Below are 21,384 nucleotides of genomic sequence, written 5' to 3'. Positions count from 1 at the left end.
CAAAGGAAATAAGTGTAGTTAGAATAGGCAGAGATGGGTAATATAGGAAGATTTAAGCAGAAAAGAGCAGGGAAAATTTGAAGACAGAGAAATAATAGAGATCTAGACAGCCAGTAGATTTGTAGAAGACTGAGTTGTTTAAAGAGGTGTCAAAATGAAGCCTAGGCCCCATGAGGGGAATAGAGTAAGTCACTCAAATTTAATCTGAGATGCAATACAGTGTAACATGTAGGGTTGAAAGGCAAGACACACATGGATTTAAATCTTCCCTTTGATCTTTACTAGTTGTAGAAATTTAAAGAATCTTTCCCCGTAATTGTAAGATTCTATACCTATACAATAAAAGCAGGAGGATCTAACTTAGAAGAATGTTATACATTTAGAATGGACTGTTGTATAAAAAGCACTTGGGAGCTTCTCCGGGTAATGCCACACTCATGGATATACCTTGGAAAATAGAAATTAGTCAATGCAAATTCAATACCAGAGAAAATAATAGAACAATCGTCAAATTACTTTCCATCACTCAGTGGAGCCCAAGATATTGTATAACAACTCAAGTTGGATTTCTGAACAAACAAATAATGTCAATGTCAGACCAATTTAATTTCCCTTCTTTGAAGAATATTAGCTGCCTACATAAGGGGAAAGTAAAAGATTGGATTCAGCTGAACTAGCTGTGCTCTTTGTCTGTCTCCATGACATTTCTAAGACTAAGCTGCAAGAAATCATTCAGACCAGCATGTCCCCCAAAGAGTGTTTTGTATAGAGTTATTAAATGTTCCAGAAAACAAGTAAGGTTGGGAAATGTTCAGTAAAGTAGGTTACCTCACTGGAGGACTTTTAAAATGTTTTTAATAAGATAATGTGACTAAAATTATAGTGCACAGTATTTTCTAAAAACTCTTTTACTATAGATTATATTTTAATAGATTGAAGAACACCATTTGAGAATCAGAGATGTAGATATTACATTATCCTTGCCGAAGTTATGGTATCTACAGGGAGATTCCTTAGTTGAATTTCAAATAATGTCACAAATTATTCCACAGGCATAAGGTATGAACAAATGTTAATACTTTCACTCAAGAACGGGACAATAGGAATAAGAAAATCATGATCAAGCATGAAGTTGGATAGTTGCTGTCTGCTTGGAAGTCAAAAACAAAATTCAAGAGATCGCAAAGATACAATCTGACCATGGTCAGAGTGAAACCAATGGGAAAGAAGCAAGGTGATTTTTCTATACAATATAAGCTTTGTGGAAAAAGAATAATTGGATATGCTTATATAGGCCTTTAAAAGACCAAGAGAACACACCGAGTTTTGAATAAAAGCCTAATGAATAAAAACATCACTGCAAAAGTTATACTTAAAGATAACTCAGCCAAATGTGTAGCACAGGAAATGCAGAGTCTCATGTAGGTTGGGTGGCAGCTACTCTTCTGCCTTAGTACCACATGAACCATATCGCAAAATGCAGTTTAGGAAGGAGATCCAAAGCTAAGTGTCTCCCAGCCAGGTCCCAGGTTGGGAACTCATTGCCGTGCATTGAGTGTCCTTAGAAGGAGACTCTAATTCAGTGCTTCCTTTAATAAAAACATAATTTCTCTGCTGAAAACCTATTCATATGGGCAGAAATAGACCTTCCTATCCTTCTTATCCAGGCTGCTTGAGATCCTGTGAACTCCAAAGTATAGTATGAATGACATTTCTGGGTCATTGAAGATGTTTAAAGACCAGAGGTCAAAGTACCTTTTTTGTCCCTTCTTAAGTCTGAGGTTTCACATGAGGACATGACATATAAGAAGACTCCCTCTTAGATAAGTAACTCATATATCATGCATCAACTATAGTAATACGGAGATATGTGAATACACATAAGTGTATGTGTGTAAAAGAAGCCAATAGGAAAGAGAACCATCAAAGTGCAGGAAGTGCATTGTCCTTACCTCCAAGTACCACCCTAATGAATTAGAGGAATTCCAGAACATGTATCTACGTCAAGAGACATGAAAATATTGTCACATGAGAAATGGAGGTAGTGATAGATGGTAAGTAATAGAAAGAACAAATGAAACCAGGGTCAATGTAAATAAAAACCACCACAAATTAGGAGATGCTCAACATTGAGGGTATTATTAATACATTATTGAAAAAAATAAATGTTGTTAAAAAAAGCTGTCCTACAAAGGACCAGACTGTCTTATGAAAAAAATATTCAGAAAAAAGTATTTTTGAGTACTTAGTAACAGGTGTTATGCAAAACACTTTACATGTGCTGGCTTATTTGATCCTTTCAAAATCCCAGTGAGGTAAGAACTGATTCTCTTCTCACATTAAGAATGGGGAACAGTGTGTTGCTTACTTTTTCATGGTCACACAGTTAGTAAATGGAAGAATAGGGATTTGATCCTATAACCTGTGTACTGAACTGGTAAAATATTTACTGCCACTATTGGGAGATTTTAAAGTATAATTTGTCTTGTCAGAAGTTTTGTGGATCTCAAGACATGTATAGCTCAAATACTTTCTAGAATTGTATAACAAATTCCACTTATATTGGCGATGGAAACATTGGATTGATCACCCCCCTGGGTCCTTCTATCACTTTCCTATTTTTAACAGGAACGTGGAAAATTATAGATGTTCAGAGAAGACCAGTAAAAATGAGAGCATAGATGAATACTTGGACCTAGGAGACAAATCAAAGTAGGTTACATTCCTTTGGCCAGAGATTGACTGGGGTGATCTTTATAATTCAAAGGTTTAAGGGTGTAAGTCATTTCCAGGGAACACATCACACTTTTGAAATCCTCCTCAGTGAGAAAGCTTGGCTAAGTCCAAGTCTTCCCAGTGAAAATGTCTTGAAATGAACAATCTCTTTGAAGCACAGGTTTGGACAGAAGAACAGGGTCATGTTAGAATAGAAGTCAATGCCTTCAGTAGCAGCCTGTCACATATGCCCCTGGGATGGCTTTGTGGAGTAGGGATGCCCTGAGGAGATTGTCAGAATGTGAGCAAGCGTTTGTGAACTTTGTTCTCTTTCATCTCCATTCTAGTAAAGAAGCAGCAGATCTTGAAGATGAAATCTGAACCATTTTCATTTTGGGGACATGTTAGACTAAATTTGACAATAGTGTTGCTGTTGTTGTGATGGTGGTGGGTGTGAGGGGCTGGTTTCCTAGTAGGATGCCACCAGGTATAGCAACAAATAACTTCGTGTGATCTTTTTCCAAATTTTACATTTTTTTTCTTTCAACCACTGAAGTAAGCCCAGGAGAGTCTCCATTAACAAGATAACCTTGACAAAAAAATAAACATTTCTGTTCAACCAAGCATTAATGTATCAATTTCAGGAGCAAGAAGTCAGTTTTATCTTTAGGACACACACACAAACTGAATGCCTTTAAAACCAGAGATTTTTATTTAAAACTTGTTGAAGGTATTTTTTCTTCTCCTTCACATTTTTTTCTTTATCATCACTTCATGCCCCCATACTTCATGGCTTGTTACTTGCTGCATTACTCTTAACACTAAACTTGATAAGGCTCTGGTTCCTGTGATATTAGTTTTTGGGTCTGGCATCTCACAGCTGCTGCTTTGAAGGTTCTGATAACATGCTTAGCCCTGTATGGAGCCAGGGGCTTTTCAAATTCTCATTCAATTGTGTTCTCTACCCTGCCATTCTTCTTTCTCACTGCAAGGGTATAAGCTAGCATTGCCTTTTTCTCTGCTTTTAAAAGAGGGTTAACCTTGGGCTTTGGCAGGTAGCTAATCATTTCATCTATGGAAATGCAAAAAGGAAAAAGTGAATTAGGCAATAATTACTTTTCTTCTTGAGCATGTCAAAGTTCAAACTCTGCTTTAGATATTCAGGGTTTTCAGGGGCCAAATGGTAACTGGGTGATCTCTAGGAACATGGATAAGACTGGTCTTGTAGATGCACACCCACAAAGAACTCTTCTGAGGGTGACGCCCAGAGGCCAGCGGCCATGTTATATCTCTAAAGGCAGCTCCACACAGACTTTCCATGGTGGATGGGCATGACTTGAGGAGATTAGAAAAGGCCAGTCATTTAACCTGGGCAGTTTAACCTGAATCCATGCTACAATTGAGTGTGAAGGACTATCTTCTCTAAAAACCTTTCTCTTGGGCTGCTGATGTGGGAAAAGGGATTGTAAACCCATAGTTTGCAGATGTTGTTTAGGGCTAGTTAGGACTTCAAGTTCTCAAGGCCTCTATTACTTTTGTTAGAAGTTAATTTAGGGGAGGAAATAATCACACCCTGATTCATCCTCTTGGCTGGGGGGAGGATAAAACCTATTTCTGTGTGTGTGTGTGTGTGTGTGTGTGTGTGTGTGTGTGTGTGTGTGTGTGTGTTACCAGTCTTGGGCTTGGGCTCAGGGCCTGAGCACTGTCCTTGGACTTTCTCAAGGCTAGAGCTCTACCACTTGAGCCTCAGCACCACTTCTGGCTTTTTTCTATGTATGTGGTACCGAGGAATTGAACCTGGGTATTCGTGTGTGCTAGGCAAGCACTCTACCACTAGGCCAAACTCCCGGCCCCCTTCTGTGTTTTTTTGCAAATCACCTTTCCACTACATTTTACAGGAAGGCTAGAATTGAACAGGCAAGCAGAATGCCAAAACGTGCTTTGGAGTGGTAACATCAGGACTAAAACTTCAACTCTGCTTTGTGTAGAACAGAACAACCAGAACGAGTAATAAAATCACAATTGCTCATGAGAGTGAGGAACTGCAAGACCATCATGCATGGAATATGGCGTAAAGAAGCAAAGCTACTCACAGGTATTTGCAGTGCCTTTGGGGATTGGGAGATAGGAGCCTGGACTCCAAGGCCGGCCCTGATAATTCTTCTTGCATTTCCCACAGTCTGGACCTGTAGTGTTGTGCTCACACTCACATGTCAGCTTGCTGTTGTCATACACACACACAGTGGCATGGAGATTGCACTTGCACCTAAGTAGAGGAAAGACAAAGCGATCACTGTCAGTTATATTTACTTCCTGGCCTAGCTCAGGGGGGTTGTGGCTTTTCAATAAAGTCATGTTTTGGTATTTATCACGAAGAAGTGTTGACTTCCAGACTCAGCCCTGAGGATGGTCTTCAGGAAATGTATTTTGGGGATTACTATGTTCCTTTACTCTCCCCATTAAGGAAGTAAGGCCAGAAAAGTGTTTAAGGCAGACAGAGCAGGTTTACCTGAAAGCAAAAGAACAGGGAAAGGAGCTTCTTGTGCAAGGAGGAGTCCCAGAACTGCACAATTCTCCTTGCCATGTTGGAGGCAGGACCAGCTTCCCCAGTACACTATACTTCAAGGGAATTTAATATCAGCTTACACGATCCTGAAGCCCTTCTCTGACACTTGTGCTTCTACAGGCACCCTAAACATTATCACCAGCTGAGAAGTTTTCTACAGTGATGGTGTTAAATCTATGACAATGTGACTTCATTTTCTAAAGAGAACTGCAGTGTTTTTCCCCCTTCAAAACATTTGGACATTTCTTCTATTTATTTATTTATTTATTTATTTATTTCAAGGATAGATAACCATTAAAACAATTTGCTGTTCAGTCTTCTTCTGTAAACTTGGCAAGTTATAATCAGGTGTTCTCTTTCTGGACTCTAAAGCGACATTTCCTCAGGTCAGAAAAGTGTTTTCATAAGGATCTACAACTGACCCAAGCAGAAGTGAGACGGTAATCTTTTGATTTCCCACTCCTGGCAAATAAGGCAATCACAAAGACCAAATGACTCTAAGAAAAGATGATTAGAATCCTAGCAAATAAGAATCCTATGGGTGGCAGGGCCTTAAAGTCATTAATAGAGGCTTTGCCTTTGCTGTCTATGGATAAAGCTGTGATATATGAGAGGTAACAATAGGATATGCAATTTCCAAAATCATGCATTCCCACATTCAAAGTCTTTGATGACAAAATTGCAAAGGCGACCTAAGATACCAGAATGATCAGGGCCAGGGGTCAGGGTACAGCATGTGAGAAAATATGTGCCCATGCAAGGGAAATCTGGAAACCTATGCCAGGTCAGACAGTGCAAATATATACTTGAGTCACAACCTGAAATTGCATGTGGTGTGTGTGTGTGTGTGTGTGTGTGTGTGTGTGTGTGTGTGTGTGTGTATTGGAACTGGAGAAAATGAGTCTATTTTTTCCAAGCATTAGGGCAAAAATATGGAAATTCGAGTTTCATAAAAGAACAAAAAAATACTGGTGCTGTTTTTAAGTTTTTCCTTTTCTTTAGGGGTAGATGTCATGAGTTGGGAAAAGTAACATAATACTTAGGAAAATGAAACAAATTTAATAGTTGGTGGTCTATAATGTCAGTATAGCAAGGGCCAAGTTCTTCTTATGCAAACTGGAATGCTGACAAGGAGAAAAAGGAATGGCTAAGACTACAGTTGAGAGCTCTTGGATTTAATAAGGAGGTGGTATAGTTCAGCAATTTATGGGTCCACTCTACTTTGTAATTTTTACACTTGGCCATCTGTGTATTTTGTGAATTATAATAAGCTAGAGAACTACCATTAAAACAATACCTATTTAACTTAGACCCATAAATAGCACCTTGGTAAATTAACATTTTCACAATCTTTTAAAAGGGATGGGAGAAAAAAATAATGCAGTTAAATAAACAGTGTTTAATTATGAGCCAGGTCTTTTAAGCAGACAGTTACTTGTGCTGGTTGGTTTATTAAAGGATATTCCTTCTTCCAAGCATTAGCACCTTTATTTATGGGTGTTTTATATACGTATGGAGGATATTTGAAGGCTAAGTGATAGAAGCAGCAGTTTCTATTGATTTAGCACCCTCTCTGGTGTTGAATCTTCCAAATGAGGAAATGAACAGTATGACCCCAAAGAATATTCTGGTTTCTGGTGTGAAGACCACGGATGCAAGCAATTAATTGCAAATTGGATGATATTTCTTGGAACTGTTAACACTTTCAGACTTGTAGTCACCCATGGAATTACAGGCAATTTCCATCCTGAAGCAACTGTATTATCTGAGAAAAATAACTCTCTGAATAACACAAAGGAGGGGGAAAAAGAAATAACCAGGGAGCTGTTTAGTATTGCTTTTCTCGGATCCAGTGAATGGTTCCTTTTTTCATCCGTTCATTCAAATTCATTCAACTCAATCTTGTAACCTTTTCTTACAATCCACATAGATCCTGCGCTTTGCTTTTCTTTTTCATTTAATTACTCCTGTGTGCCTGGTTTTGTTCATTGCTGCTTAAGGATTTTTGTGCTTTAAATTTTCAAATTCCATCTATGACGATCTTCTACTTTATGGTGTAGAGGATATCCATTTATTCATGGACTTCTACAGCAAAAGAACTTCCAACATGTAAAGAGATTCAGAGATTCGGTTACATAGTAAAGATCTATAAAACCTGCTTTGTCTATTATTACTATGTAAAAATATCTGATGAATTTATTACTAGGACCTGTACCTATGTCTCTATTACAGAAATCATTCCTGTACTTCAGATTTATCTATCAAAATGCCTCCTTGACACATCCAGTTCCGTATTCCCAAAATTGAACTCTTGGTTTCCTCTCTCTCCTCCAACTCCTCACCTGCTTCTCCTTTTGTGCTTCCTGTCTCAGGATATTTCAGTAAATTGTGTCACCTTCTACCTATTTTGTCACAAATGGGTCTGTCTCCTTCCTTTCTATCCTGCCCTATTCCGTTGCTCATGAAATGTGAAGAGCTCCATTCCTTGGTGATCTCTGAAATGTACACAGTTTGAAGAATGATCATTTCCTTAATAGTCCAAGAGTTTCTAAACAAAATTAAGAGTTCCTGTCACATTCCTTTTTATGTAATCTCAACACAGCTGACCCAAGATTTTCTATTTTTCCAAGGAGAAAGTCCCAGCTGTGTGAGATGTTTTATAAATCCATTTGTGTGTTACTGCTTGTCCTTTCTCCTGGTGACTTGTGTAACTTGTCACTCTACTGTTACTCCTTCAGTATTGCTTTCAGCTAATCTTATATGTTAATTTTCCGGCATTTCACTTGCTTTTTAAAAAAGTCTGGATAGGGGCCAGGAGGTTGGCCTATTGGTAGAGTGCTTGCCTAGAATTCACGAAAACCTGGTTTCGATTCCTTGCTACCATATACATAGAAAAAAAGCTGGAAGTGGTGCTGAGGCTCAAGTGATAGAGCTCTAGTCTTGAGAAAGTCCAAGGACAGTGCTCAGGCCCTGAGCTCAAGCCCAGAACTGGCAAAAAAAACTCTGGATAGTTACTTCTGTTAGAGGATAACTTGGCCATTTCAGTGCCTATCTATCTATCTATCTATCTATCTATCTATCTATCTATCCATCCACATCTATCTATCTATCTATCTATCTATCTATCTATCTATCTATCTATCTATCTACCTACCTATCTTCTAATGTGATGATCAGCTACCTGAATGCTTTCCTTATATTCTAAGAAATCTGGCCAGGCTATTGGCATAATGCAGTCCCTGTCACCTCTGCTACAGATGCAGGTTGTGTTTTATTATTCTCTTGTCATCCTCATTGGATCATCAGAGGCTAGGATGTGGCCATTACGTCTACCTTATTTATGATAACATCCCAGCATATGTCAAAGTGCTTGACACATAATAGGTTCTCCAAATGCATCTGATGAGTAAACCAATGCATAGCAAACATGTACACTCCCTGAAGATAGGACTCTTGTGCTTGTAATACTATATCCAGTATGTTAGTGGACTAATAATGAGAGTTAATAAGTATTGTACTATGTCAAGCACTCTGTGATGGATGCCTAGCACTTCTACAGGCCATTATTATCAGTTTTTCTTATTGTGCAAAGGGAATTCTATAAAATTTGTGAAATTCAGTCAACCCAATTTAATTTAAACTCCAGAGAACTTTCCACATGACTAAGAATTTACCAGGTTTATCACAAAACAATCCTAAAAGGTCCAGGCAATGAATGTAGCTCAATGGAGGAGAGAACAAAACCACAACATTTGTGTAACATAATTATTCTGGAAAGTGTGTCTTTCAGCTTCAGTTCTTCATGCAAATTTGACTATCCTGTCTGGTTGCTAAAACTCTGACTTCCCCAAGCAGCAAAATCTGTTGATGTAAAGCTGGCTGTGGGCTGACCTTCCTCATTCATTTTGACAGTGCTGTGTTTGGGCTCAAGCACTGGAAGTGACTGCCGAAATCTCATTATTTGGAATTAGTTTGTTTTCATTTTCCACAGGTTGGTTTATTTTCATCACTCCCATTTCAGTCAGAAGCTAAAATCCTTTATTTAGAGCCCTTGCCAGAGTGCCTTTTCTTCCAATGAAAATGAATAGATTTCACAGGGATGGGAAATTGTTCTCATTCCTGGGGTTTTGACCTCCAGCCTTATGATGGGGTCAGGGCAGAGTTCTGTGATATTCCACTTGTCTCTGACAGATTCATTATACGTCCCATGGCCTTTGAGCTCTCACATCTGTTGTCACAGAAGCTAGGAGAGGAACTGCACTGCGGGAGAACCAAAAAGGCTTTTGCTAAAGCCAAATATCTAGCTGTAGCTAATGTCTGACACTTTCAATCCAAGCTATTTAGAAGGCTGAGATCTGAAGATCACAGTACAGAGCCAGGCAGGGAAAGAATAGTCTCACAGACTATTATCTCCAGGTAACCACCAAAAATCTGGAAGCAGAACTATGGCATCAGTCTTGAGCAAGAAAACTCAAGGATAGTGCCCCAGTGCTGAGTTTCAGAACCAGTAGTGGTGCAGAAAAGAAAAATCAAATCAACTCAAATGTCTGATATCCTGGAGTGCTATTTACACACAAAGAACTCATACTGAGACATGGAATATGGGACTAATTGACTTGCATGTATCTTACAGATCTGCTTACAGGTGAGTGACAAACTGTAGACAGATAGATACTGTCCAAATGTGAGATTTTTCTAAGATAGCCTTCTTTTTGGAAATGAGATCTGTTCTATGATGCATACCTAATGAACATCAATGTGTTCTTGCTTTCAACCAGGTCTGCACTTCCTGTATTTTAGTGACCAGCTGTCGTGAGTCAATTTAATCTTGCATATATATATATATCTATCCAACATTTAGTTCTTTGCCACCTGCCAGGTATGAAAAACTCATGCAGTCTGCTTGGATTTTATTTTATAACTTAATATATCTATTCTAGGAAGCATGTTATCCGCCAGAATTTCCTGCCAGCTAGAGGTCTGTATAGTCTATTAGTAATGTTTCAAACAAGGGTACTGAGCGTAGGAAAAACCTGGCTCTTTGAGAAGCAAAACAGGAAGGGAGACCAGGTGTACCAATGTATGGGTCAGAGTTTTGGCTACTTTTGTGGAAAGAGAATAAACTAGGAAGTGAATGAAGTTTTAGCCTTAGGACTCTTCTACCCAGAGGAAGACCTTATGGTTTTCAATAATTTGAGCACATATTGATTTATTAATATTAATGACATATTTATCTCCATGAATTAAGCATCAGCTCCCTCTCCAAAGTCCATTGAAAGGACTTTTTAGGCACTACCAGATGGAGACCAGTTCCTAGTGCATACCTATCTTCCTTGGGCTAGCACTAGGCATACAAATGCTTCTAGAAATGTGACACCATCCATTTTCTTTGCAGCGCTAACTAATTAATTGTATAATGCCTCACCCCCTGTAACCCAAGGTGTTATTTAAAACAGAGATTTTCAACAACATGAGAGATCATGCATCAGAATCGGCATGTTAACAGGATCTCCAGTTGATATGTGTGTGTGGTAGTTTGGGAAGCACAGCTGATCTCATCAGCATGTGAGCATCTTACTAAACACTAATATTAAATATAGGGTATTTCTTACGCAAGCATTTTTTTTCACTAGAAATTCTGTTTAGAAATGTTTGTCCTAAACAGAACTGGTGCTTGGATTCTGGCTATACCCATAAATTATAATCTACACTGTTCGTAAATTATATAAAATATACTGTACTGATCAAATTCTATCAAATATATGAGATGATGAATCTGAGGAGGCCTAATCCAGGTAAAAACAGGAGACTAAACAAACTAAAAATGAAAGAGCGAGAGGCTTGACTCAAGTGGGAGAGTACCTGCTTAGAAAACATGAGATCAAGAATTCAAAGGGCTTGAACTAAGGGCCTTGTACTCTCATTTGGCTTTTTTTTCCCTGAAAGCTAGCACAAAAAGGACTGATGATATAATTTAACTTGCAAATACATGTTCCTAGTAAGAACAAAGACCTGACATTTATCAGTACTAGATAAATAAATAGATGAAGAAAACAAATTACAATGATTACTTACAGTTTTCTCCAAGCACTTTTTACTGTCCCAAAGATATTCCATCAAATCAAGTTTGTGGCAACGTCATTACTTAATGTTTATTAAACATATTCCATAAAAATACATGGCTCACAAATCAAAACAACTCTAAGATTCCACCTCACTCCAGTTAGAATGGCCAGGATCAGGAAAACTAATAATAACAGATGCTGGAGGGAATGTGGCCAGGAGGGATCACTACTACACTGTTGGTGGGAGTGCAAACTCGTTCAACCACTATGGAAAGCAGTGTGGCAGTGCCTCAAAAGGCTGAACATAGAACTCCCCTATGACCCAGCAATTCCACTACTTGGCATTTACCCAACCATCCAGAAACAAGGGCATACTAAATCCACTAGCACAACAATGTTCATTGCACTATTCACCATAGCAAAGATATGGAACCAACCTAGATGTCCCTCAGTTGATGAGTGGATCAACAAGTTGTAGTATTTGTACACAATGGAATTCTATGCTGCTGTCAGAAAAAACGACATCCACCCATTTGTTAGGAAATGGAAAGACTTAGAAAAAATCATATTAAGTGAAGTAAGCCAGACTCAAAGGAACTTAGGCTCAAAAGGAACTTAGGCTCAATGGTTTCCCTCATTTGTCATAATCAGTAGAAACCTTGGGCTCTACTAGCAGAGATCTGCAATAGAGCAAAACCTTGATACATAAGGCCATATAGTATGAAGCTAATTGAAAGGACCTCCAGGATATTGAAACAAAAGCCATATAAGGAATGATTGTTGTCCCTAATGTACTATGTTATCTCTCATCTCCTTTGCTGTCCCTTGGGTATCTCATATTGTTACAGTATCTCACTTTGTTATCTGATATATTGAATTTATTTGTATTTGGTTATTTGAAGTTTGACAGGGAAGGGGGAAAATCAATACGGGTGGGGGGGTGGGGGGGAGGGTAATGGGTACCAAGACATGTGAAAGGGTATCAATGTATGTGAATTAATGTACCTTCTATCTGGCAAATATCATGTAACCCTTTTATTAATTACAATAAAAATAATAATAATAATAAAAAATAACCAAAGTATAAAAACAAAAACAAACAAACAAAAATACATGGCTCAATCACTACTTTCATGTGTGGTATATTAGAGCTCTATGTGTGTGTGTGTGTGTGTGTGTGTGTGTGTGTGTGTGTGTGTGTGTGTGTATGTGTAGTGAATGGGGGTGAGTAATAGGGCTTGAGAGCCTTATGCTTTTACTTCCCCACCCCCCCAATGCTGGCACTCTATCACTTAAGCTAAAGCTCCAATTTTTGGCTTTTTGTTGGTTAATTGGGGATAAAAAAATCTCATGGATTTGTCTGCTCAGGGTGGCTTTGAAGCTCCATCCTCAGATCTCAGTTTACTGAGTAAATAGAAGTAGCTAAACTTTGGATAGTTCTTAAATATTTGTACTTGGATACTTAAAAATGGCATAGGCCGAATGACAGTGGCTTACTCCTCTAATCTCAGCTATGCAATAAGGCTGAGATCTGAGGATTGTGATTCAATGCCAGTCATGGCTGGAAACTGTGAGAATCTTACCTCCAATTAACCAGCAAAAGCCAAAAGTAGAAATGTAGCTAAAGTGGTAGAACACTAGCCTTTTGTGAAATCCCAAGTGACAGGGACAGGTTCTAAATTCAAATACCAGTAGTAGCAGGTGCACGTGCGTGCGTGCGTGCGCACGCACGCACACACACACACACACACACACGACTTGTTTCTTCAAATGATCATATGAAAAAAGAGTAGTGCAAGCTTAACAAATAGTTGCCTGAGTAGGAAGCCTGAAATGTTTTGCATCTGTAAAACAAACAAACAAAAACCCCCAAAACTATCCACAGAAACTTTATTTTGTCCTCTCAGTCTTCACTACAAAATATGAAAGGGAATTGAATTAGATTTTCATGGGTGGAAGGGAGAATTGGGGGAAATAGCTTTTTCTTCTAATTCTCCTTTCTGTGAAATAAAATAATGTCCAAAAGAGGGGAATACAACTTGCAAAGTCTTTTGTTTTCTTCTCCTCTTATGTGGTGGCCTACTTTAGTTAACACACCTTGGAAAGTTGAAGTTTTAAAGGCAAAAACAAAAATAAAATAAAAATAAGAACAGAAAAAAAACATAAAAAGTTGAGAGTGGTTGAAAAGTAAGTGAAAAATATGGATTCACCAAAGGAACCTGATTTTAGTTGCCCTGACCAATGACCCAGATGGTGGCACTTCAGAGCAGAAAACAAAGGCTCTAAAGAGAAGAAACAGAAAAGGCTAAAAATAGAACAGCAATGAGTTGCAAATTGATAGAAGAGATACAACACCTCTAGGAAAATCTCCTCCGAAAAAGGCCCCTGGACTTTTTAATCCTACTGACATTCTAAACTTATGCAGGCAGTTTTTCTACCGGTATAGCCAAAAGTTCAAAGTAGAAGGTCAACACCTTCTTTCATTGAGAGTATCTCAATGAAAAGAAAAACTTAATTGAACATGCATCAAGGTTATGGTTTAAAGTCAAGATATATATGATCAAGAGATCTGGTTGTAATCATTACTGTTACTTCATTTACTTTGGGTAAGGTTTGAATTGTGAAGGTTCCCAAGAGATCTTTGTGTTATGATCTTGGTCCTCAAGGTGGCGATATTAAGAGGGAGTGGAACCTAGAAACTTGGGTCTAAGGGGAAAATAGGAGCTTGGTCCTTCTTTCTGTCTTTTTTTTTTTTTTTTTGCTCTCAGTTAGGAGATGAGAGATTTTGCTCCTCCATCATGATATGCTGTAGTTTCAGCCCAAAACAATAAATTGCCTAAAACTATTAATTTTGGAGTAAAATATCACAAGTAAGCCTTTTCTCTTTAGATGTTATTTTCCTTGATACTTTGTTATAGTCATGAAAAGATGGCACAGACACAATCAAGTAAACCCACTTTCTGGGTTAAATTTCTTTGAAATGGTGAAGGTTTAGCTTATATTTGACATTTCTACTTGAACAATCCAATTTTACAACAGTATCTAAATTGTGGGTGAACACAACATATTTTTGGTAACATCTTGTTTTTGATCTATCCTTCCCCATTCTCATGACAAATAGCTCTGATGTTAGAAGATTTCGGCTTCTAGATATTGAAGTCATTAGAAAAGCCATACTTAGCTATTCAATCCATTCTATTCTCCCAAGCAAATGATTGGTTCAAGAATGCGATATGAACCAGGCACAGTAGCTCACATTTGTCATTTTAGCTACTCAGGAGGCTGAGAACAAGAGGTAGTTCAAGGCCAATTTGATCCCATGACCCACATCGATCAGTAGCTTGGAATGTGGTACACACTTATTGTCCCAGTTGGTGGGAAGCTAAGATATGATCTTAGCCTGAGGATCGAAGTTACAGGACAACTGCTGGAAAAAGTAGCACCCTATCTCAAAAATAACTAGAGCAGAAGGGCTGGGTGCATGACTCAAGCAGTAGATCCTGCAACAGCAAGTATGAAATTCTGAGTTCAAATTATAGTATTTAAGAAAAAGAAGAAAAGAATATGTCTCAGTTCTTGTGAAGTTCATATGAACCTTTGCTGAGGTCATGAGGAATAGAAGTTTTTTTTCTTTCTTTTATTTTTAAAGTGGTAAGCTAATAAAGGTATACCTAGAAATGATCCGGGTTGGTTAGAGTATAAGAAATCCTAACTTAGGTAAACCAAGGCAAAAGAGAGCAAAACCAAGAAGCAAAAACCATATCCTAATGACTTCACATAGCCACAGGAATTGTCTATACTTTGTTTAAATGAATTAGAATTGAGTTTCCATTGCTTATAACACAACTAAATAGAATGCAGACTACATCAAGATACGTGTCCATGACTCTCTACCATCTCTCCATCTGACTGAACTACACTGGACAGATGACTCCAAAGTAGTACTTACATGGAACTGAGGACCTGATTTGGAAAGATATGCTGGGATAACCAGAATTATTTTCTACAAAAGGTTTACTATTGGTAACTGGAAAAATGTTGTCACTCAAAGTTTGACATTAGAATAGGCAAACAAGTTTAGAGTAGAGTGACATGCACTTCCACTGTAATCTCTGTTACTTCTGCTTCCTCTCTTCTCCCCTCTCTTTGTCTCTCCTCTCCTCCATCCCCTTCTCTTTCTCTCTTCTTTCTTTTTATGAAATGAATGATTAGGTATAAATAGTCAGATTTTTGTATCTTGGGGCCCCAGAAAAGTTCTTTGATTCATTATTTTGCTCACTTTATCTTCTCTCCCAGACCAGATATATTCAGGCAGCAAGCATCAGACAAAAATTTGCTTTCAGTATGGATCTTGAGCAGATATTTAGGCTTGGTTCCATCTCTCCCTCCCTTCAGCTGTGACCTTTCCCCCCCACCATTTGTCCCACCACTACCTACTTTTGAGCCACTCTAACGAGTCAATTCACTGTAAACACTTCAGGTCTCTAGCTTTGGCCAGAGGCTTCTCTCTGCAGGTATTTTCCTAATAATCCTGTGCTAGTGTTGAGCCAATTTTTTCTTTCTTTCACCTTTTTTCCTTTTTGGAAGCTAACATGAACTTTATTTTTAGCAAACGATGGGATTTATTTACTTTTTTATTTTATCAAGCTGGTGTCTGGTGTACAGATACTTGTAATGAACAATTACAAAAAAAATGATCTAATTCCATTCCATACAGTGGAATTGTAGGATTTCGGTACAAAATAGAAATGGCAACAATAGCAATAAATTAGGTGGAACTGCTGAATCCATTTTACATTTTTCTTAATGGCATTTAATTTCTTTAATACAGTAACTCTGGGAGAGGTAGTCAGGCATAGATTGGTGCCCTTATTTTCCAAATAAAGACAAACATAAAAACAATTTGGCCAAAGAGAGCTTTTAAAATTTTTATTTTAGTATAGAATCCTAATCATCCAGCTTTTCACGCATACTTTCTGCCTCCTCTCTCCCATTAGAAAAATTAAATTAAGATAAGATCTTTTCCTGCAAATGTATAAAAATTAGCGATTAGGCTTGACAAAAAAATTGCCAAATACTTTCACTCTGGCTCTAATGGATTGTACAATATTTCTTGATGGAAGAGAATGAGAAAGGAATAAGGTTTTGCCCATGAAAAGATAAGATAATGTAGCAAAACCACAACTGTTCCTTGATTTGCCATGCCCCTGCTAAAGAGCACTGTGATGGATTCCCTTACAGCAAGCTTCCTGTCTCTCACCTCCATGGTCTCTGAACTTGGCTACAACATTGGATGAGCTAGGAGTGAACCAACTTCCTGGGAGCAACCCTCAGTGGTGAGGGAGAGATGTCTGAGATAAATACTCTACTTTCCTAGTCCCTTAGGGAGGAAGTTTCGAGATCAGCATCTCTATCCACTGCCTGTCCTGCTCTGTTTCCTCCTCATTCTCTCACAGTGCTTTATGAGCCTATTTGCCAAATCTACTATTTGTACCGACAACTTTGGGTATGCAAGTATATTTAGGACAGAAGGGAAGGAGCCAGAGAAGCATTAGTTGACTTCAAGGTAGGCCACAGGAAGGACACAATGAATGTCCAGGAGAAATTAGGTTAAAAGTTTTGACAATCATTATTGGATGGCACTGTTGAATTCAACTCTCATTACACCTGTTCCCAGCTCTCATTATATCTGTGGACCTTTTGTGTGCATGTGGGGAGCAGGAAGTTTCTTTATGTAACTCTACACTGAGTCCTGAATGGCTCTGGAGGAGAGAGAAGTGGGGGAAAATATTCCTGTGCTTGCAGATGCTACTGACCAAGCAAGGCTAAGAATGCCTCCAGAAATAAGGTGCTAGTTAGGGAAATGCCCTCATTATACTCACAACGTGTCCAAAAGTATTAGGAGGCAAATATGTGTTGAAGTGTTCTATCTCCTGAGTTTGACATACTTCAAATTAAGTTCTGTAACCGCCGCTTTCAAGCGGGTGAAATTTGGACAGTCGACTTCATTTTTATGGATCTCTTTCCTAATCTGTAAAACTGGATAATAATAGCATCTACCTCGTAAACTCAGATGAATAAGAAAACATTACTTTTGAAGCATTTGAAAACAAAACTGGTGCACTGGAAATGAGCACAGCAACATCCTAGACATAATCCTGTCTTTAAATTTTCTTAATTACCTTTAAGCAGTTGTTCAAAGGGGTTTTTCAATTCAACATTTGGGTACAATGCACGAAGATTAATGTCATCCTTTTCACCATTCTTCCTCATCTTTCCCAAATCTATCCATTCTTTTCTTCATTAATTTAAGCTCCAAACTCCTGACCCATAGAGTTCTAGTTTATTAATTATCACGTGCAACATTTCCTGGCACAGCTGGATGGCAGCCTAGGATTTTCTGATCCTACTCATAGATTTCTCTCTCACAAACTATTTGACGTATTTGGATATAGTTTTAAGTATTCAGGTACTTGAACCAAAGCTGAAGGATGCTCTTGATCCTAGATCCAGAGAGAAGAAAGAGAGAGGGGGGGAGGAAGAGGGAGGGAGAATATAACAGAGACAGAAACAGAGAGATAGGGAGACAGAGAATGCCATTTTAGTGTATAATAGAATGTATAGAAAGTCCTGGAAGTTGAAGAGATCCATGATCTTTAGAATTCCATGGAGATGGGCCATGGAAAAGAAGTGACCTGTGCTTTTCTTTCCTAATAAAAGCCATATGATGGTGACCATCATAACCACAATACATTCCTGGGCTTTGAGGTTTTCCTTCACTGGAGGGCCTGCCCGAAGAGCAGTCCTTCAACAAAATCAAATGGAAATCGCCTGTCTTACAGGCCTGGAAATATCAAATGCAGAGTGTGGTGTTGCTTTCTAATCCACAGGGTAGCAAAGTAAAGGTCAATTACCTCACTTAGAGAAATGAAAGGCATGTAGTAAAAGTCAAATAGATATGCACTTAGATAATGTATTTCAAGCATGAAAATGAGGATTTTCTATTGCAGGGTTATATTTAATGCACTGGTAAACACAAGAGCTTTATGACAGAGAAGGAGATGTGAGGCTGACAGTGAATCTTCTAGATAGAATGCCCTGTGTTGCATGTGGGGGTCGGTCTGGTCATCATTGATTAGTGTCAGGACCTTGCCGGAAAGCAAGCAGACTGACTCTATATCCTGGACGACAGTGCAGAGAGGAGCAGATGCTTTGGGGGTGGCTCTGGGGATCTAAGGCTGTGTGGCTACCCTCTCCTTTGCTAGACCAGCCTCTCTGTCTCTAGCCTGTCCTGACCTGTGTATGATCCTGTCCCATGGCCCTTTCACCCCCAGGTATTTTTCTCATGGTCCTGACATTACCTCAGCATTCAATGCTTTTCTGTTGCATGGCTGAATGTGGTTTAAGATTTTATTTCCAGCCTCTTGCTTGGGACTCTATTCCAAGGCTGTTTCCTTGCCTTTTGTATCCCAGATCTGCACCTTTACCTTGAACTGGAATTAATGTACATCAATCTCGATTTCTAGGCGGAGAGGTGATCATTTGATTTGGGCTGTTTGGCCTTGAATTTGGCAGTCTATTACTTCTTTAGGAAGGGCTTTTATTCTTCAAAGAATCTCTGTATGTGTCTTGTCTCTGCCTATGCTCTCAGCTTTACACCCCATCAGAATTGCCCTCCAAAGTCACAGATGGTGTGCTGAGCTGGGTGGATGGATGGCTTTCTTTTGCTGACATCAGAGCTCCCTGGGAATCTGGCACCCTTTCACCTGGGGCTGCACCATGAGTTCACTGCCTGTTACTTAGAAAGCCATGCCACTTTGGGCAAATTGATTAATTTCTTTCACTGTAGCTCCCACATTACAAGCTTTTAAAGTTATTCTACTTCTTATTTTATTTTTTTGTGTGTGTGCATACGCATGTGCATGCACTCGTGTGTGTGCACAATTTGTGTCAATACTGGGGCATGGATTAGGACCTGATTGTTGTTCCTTAATGTTAAAACACTGTAGCACTTGAGCCTTAGCTCTACTTATGGCTTTTTGCTGGAGATAAGAATATCATAGACTTTCCTGCTTAGGATGGCTTGGAACTGCAATCCTAAAATCTCAGCCTCTTGAGTAGGATTATGGGCATGAGCCATTGGTACTTAGCCCCATTTTTCATTTGAGAAATCCACTGATATCAAATGATGATATATATTTGGTAAATATATTCATTGAAACATTGAAACTGCAAATCTGTCACTTGTGGGGCACTGTCAGAAACTGTTAGGCACAATCAGTCTCAGTTCTGGAAACACCAATGTCAGGCAAATACCTATCCACTTTTCTTGGATCCTGTGAAGAACCTAAATCTGAGATGTTAAGTCTTCTTGTGTTACGTGCAGACATGAGTCATTGACATGACTGACAAGTAAGTCAAAACTGTGTTATCCTATCTGTGAAAATACTCATACATCTACCTGAAACGTGTCCATCATTTTGCCCAAGGACTTATAAGAAATCAGGAGAGTATACTACATAGAAGAGTATGCTGACACTATTTACCATAGCAAAGATATGGAACCAACCTAGATGCCCCTCAGTTGATGAGTGGATCAACAAGATGTGGTATTTATACACAATGGAATTCTATGCTGCTGTCAGAAAGAACGACATCGCCCCATTTGAAAGGAAAGGGAAAGACTTAGAAAAAATCATATTAAGTGAAGTAAGCCAGACTCAAAGAAACATAGGCTCAATGGTTTCCCTCATTTGTCATAATCAGTAGAAACCTTGGGCTCTCCTAGCAGAGATTTACAATAGAACAAAACCTAGATACATAAGGCCATATAGTATGATGCTAAATGAAAGGACCTCCAGGATATAGAAACAAAAGCCATATAATGAGTGATTGTTGTCCTTAATGTACTATGTTATCTCTCATCTCTTTTGCTGTCCCTTGGCTATCTCATATTGTTACAGTATTTCATCTTGTTATCTGATATATTATATATATGCATATTTGGTTATTTGAAATTGGATCGGGAAGGGGGGGAAAACAAAATGAGGGATGGGAGTTGGGGGAAGGAAATGGGGACCAAGACATGAGAAAGGGTGTGAAGTATTACACCTTCTATCTGGTCAATATAATGTAACCCTTCTATTAATTACAATAAAAATATATGAGAAAAGCAAAAAAAAGAAGAGTGTGCTGGCCTGGCATGTTCTTTTCTTGTTCAAAAACATATGAAGAAGCCACAAAATGAGCCTGGTGCACATGAGCTGTGTAGATATTGGTGCTTCCAAGATGACCTGTGGAAGATAAGGCTGACATGGAGAAGTCTTACTGGTGAACAGAGGAATTTTTTGTCAGGAATGGTGGCCACATCCTGGAGCGGAGTGAGGACTTTTCCTTGGAGAAATGGAATAGTATAACTTGCCACCTCAAGGCAGGATGTAAGATGAATTCCAGGGGATCATGAAAGGTATTTCTTCTGACTCTGGAGCTAAAGAGTGGAGAAGCTAGAACTGCGAAGGTTGGTGGTGACTGGAGGTCTCAGGTGGGGGTCCTGAGACTTCTATTCTCTTCCTACCATCACCAGGCCACTGTGCAAAGCCTTCTGGGAGATTCAGTATAGGGCTGACCTATAGTCTCTATATTCAGTATGGTCCCCGGTCTACTTTAAGAGTGCATTCACAATTGGGGAAAACAAATCTGTGCTTAGAAACTTGACTAACATCTTGTAAATGAATGAGAGGAACTGGATGAAATTGGAGCCACATGATTCCTGGCTCAGGGCATTGCTGTCTCCCATAGTGGGCCTGCACTGTCTCACCTGTTATCCAAGCTTTGTGTATCACTTATATTCGGAACCATGAAGGTGCTCTGCTGTGCTGTGAGTAAGAGTACAGAGGCTGTGGCTATTTTAGAGAAAATGTGACTCAGAGAGTCCCAGGAAAAAGTGTATGGACTGGAAGATGGGGATATGTGAGAGAGAAATGAAGCAGGGCTAAGGGAGATGAAGATTGCTAAGAAATGATTCAAAGAGTTTCACTC

At 38.9% G+C, this 21,384-nt stretch overlaps 1 protein-coding gene across 6 annotated transcripts in view; it reads right to left on the bottom strand.

The window, feature by feature from the left end:
* Positions 1 to 21,384, bottom strand: part of Ntng1 (netrin G1) — a 346,192-nt gene that overhangs the window by 85,560 nt on the left and 239,248 nt on the right. For all 6 annotated transcript variants that reach the window (XM_090334293.1, XM_090334290.1, XM_090334295.1 and 3 more), the window contains exon 3: positions 4,809 to 4,981. In XM_090334293.1, the coding sequence (XP_090190419.1) occupies positions 4,809 to 4,981 (173 nt within the window). The remainder of the gene's footprint in view (positions 1 to 4,808; positions 4,982 to 21,384) is intronic.

Source organism: Megascapheus bottae, chromosome 6, assembly GCF_031878675.1.
Source record: "Megascapheus bottae isolate mThoBot1 chromosome 6, mThoBot2.hap1, whole genome shotgun sequence".
In the NCBI taxonomy this organism is placed as follows: domain Eukaryota; kingdom Metazoa; phylum Chordata; class Mammalia; order Rodentia; family Geomyidae; genus Megascapheus; species Megascapheus bottae.
This window is presented reverse-complemented; position numbering and strand designations above follow the sequence as displayed.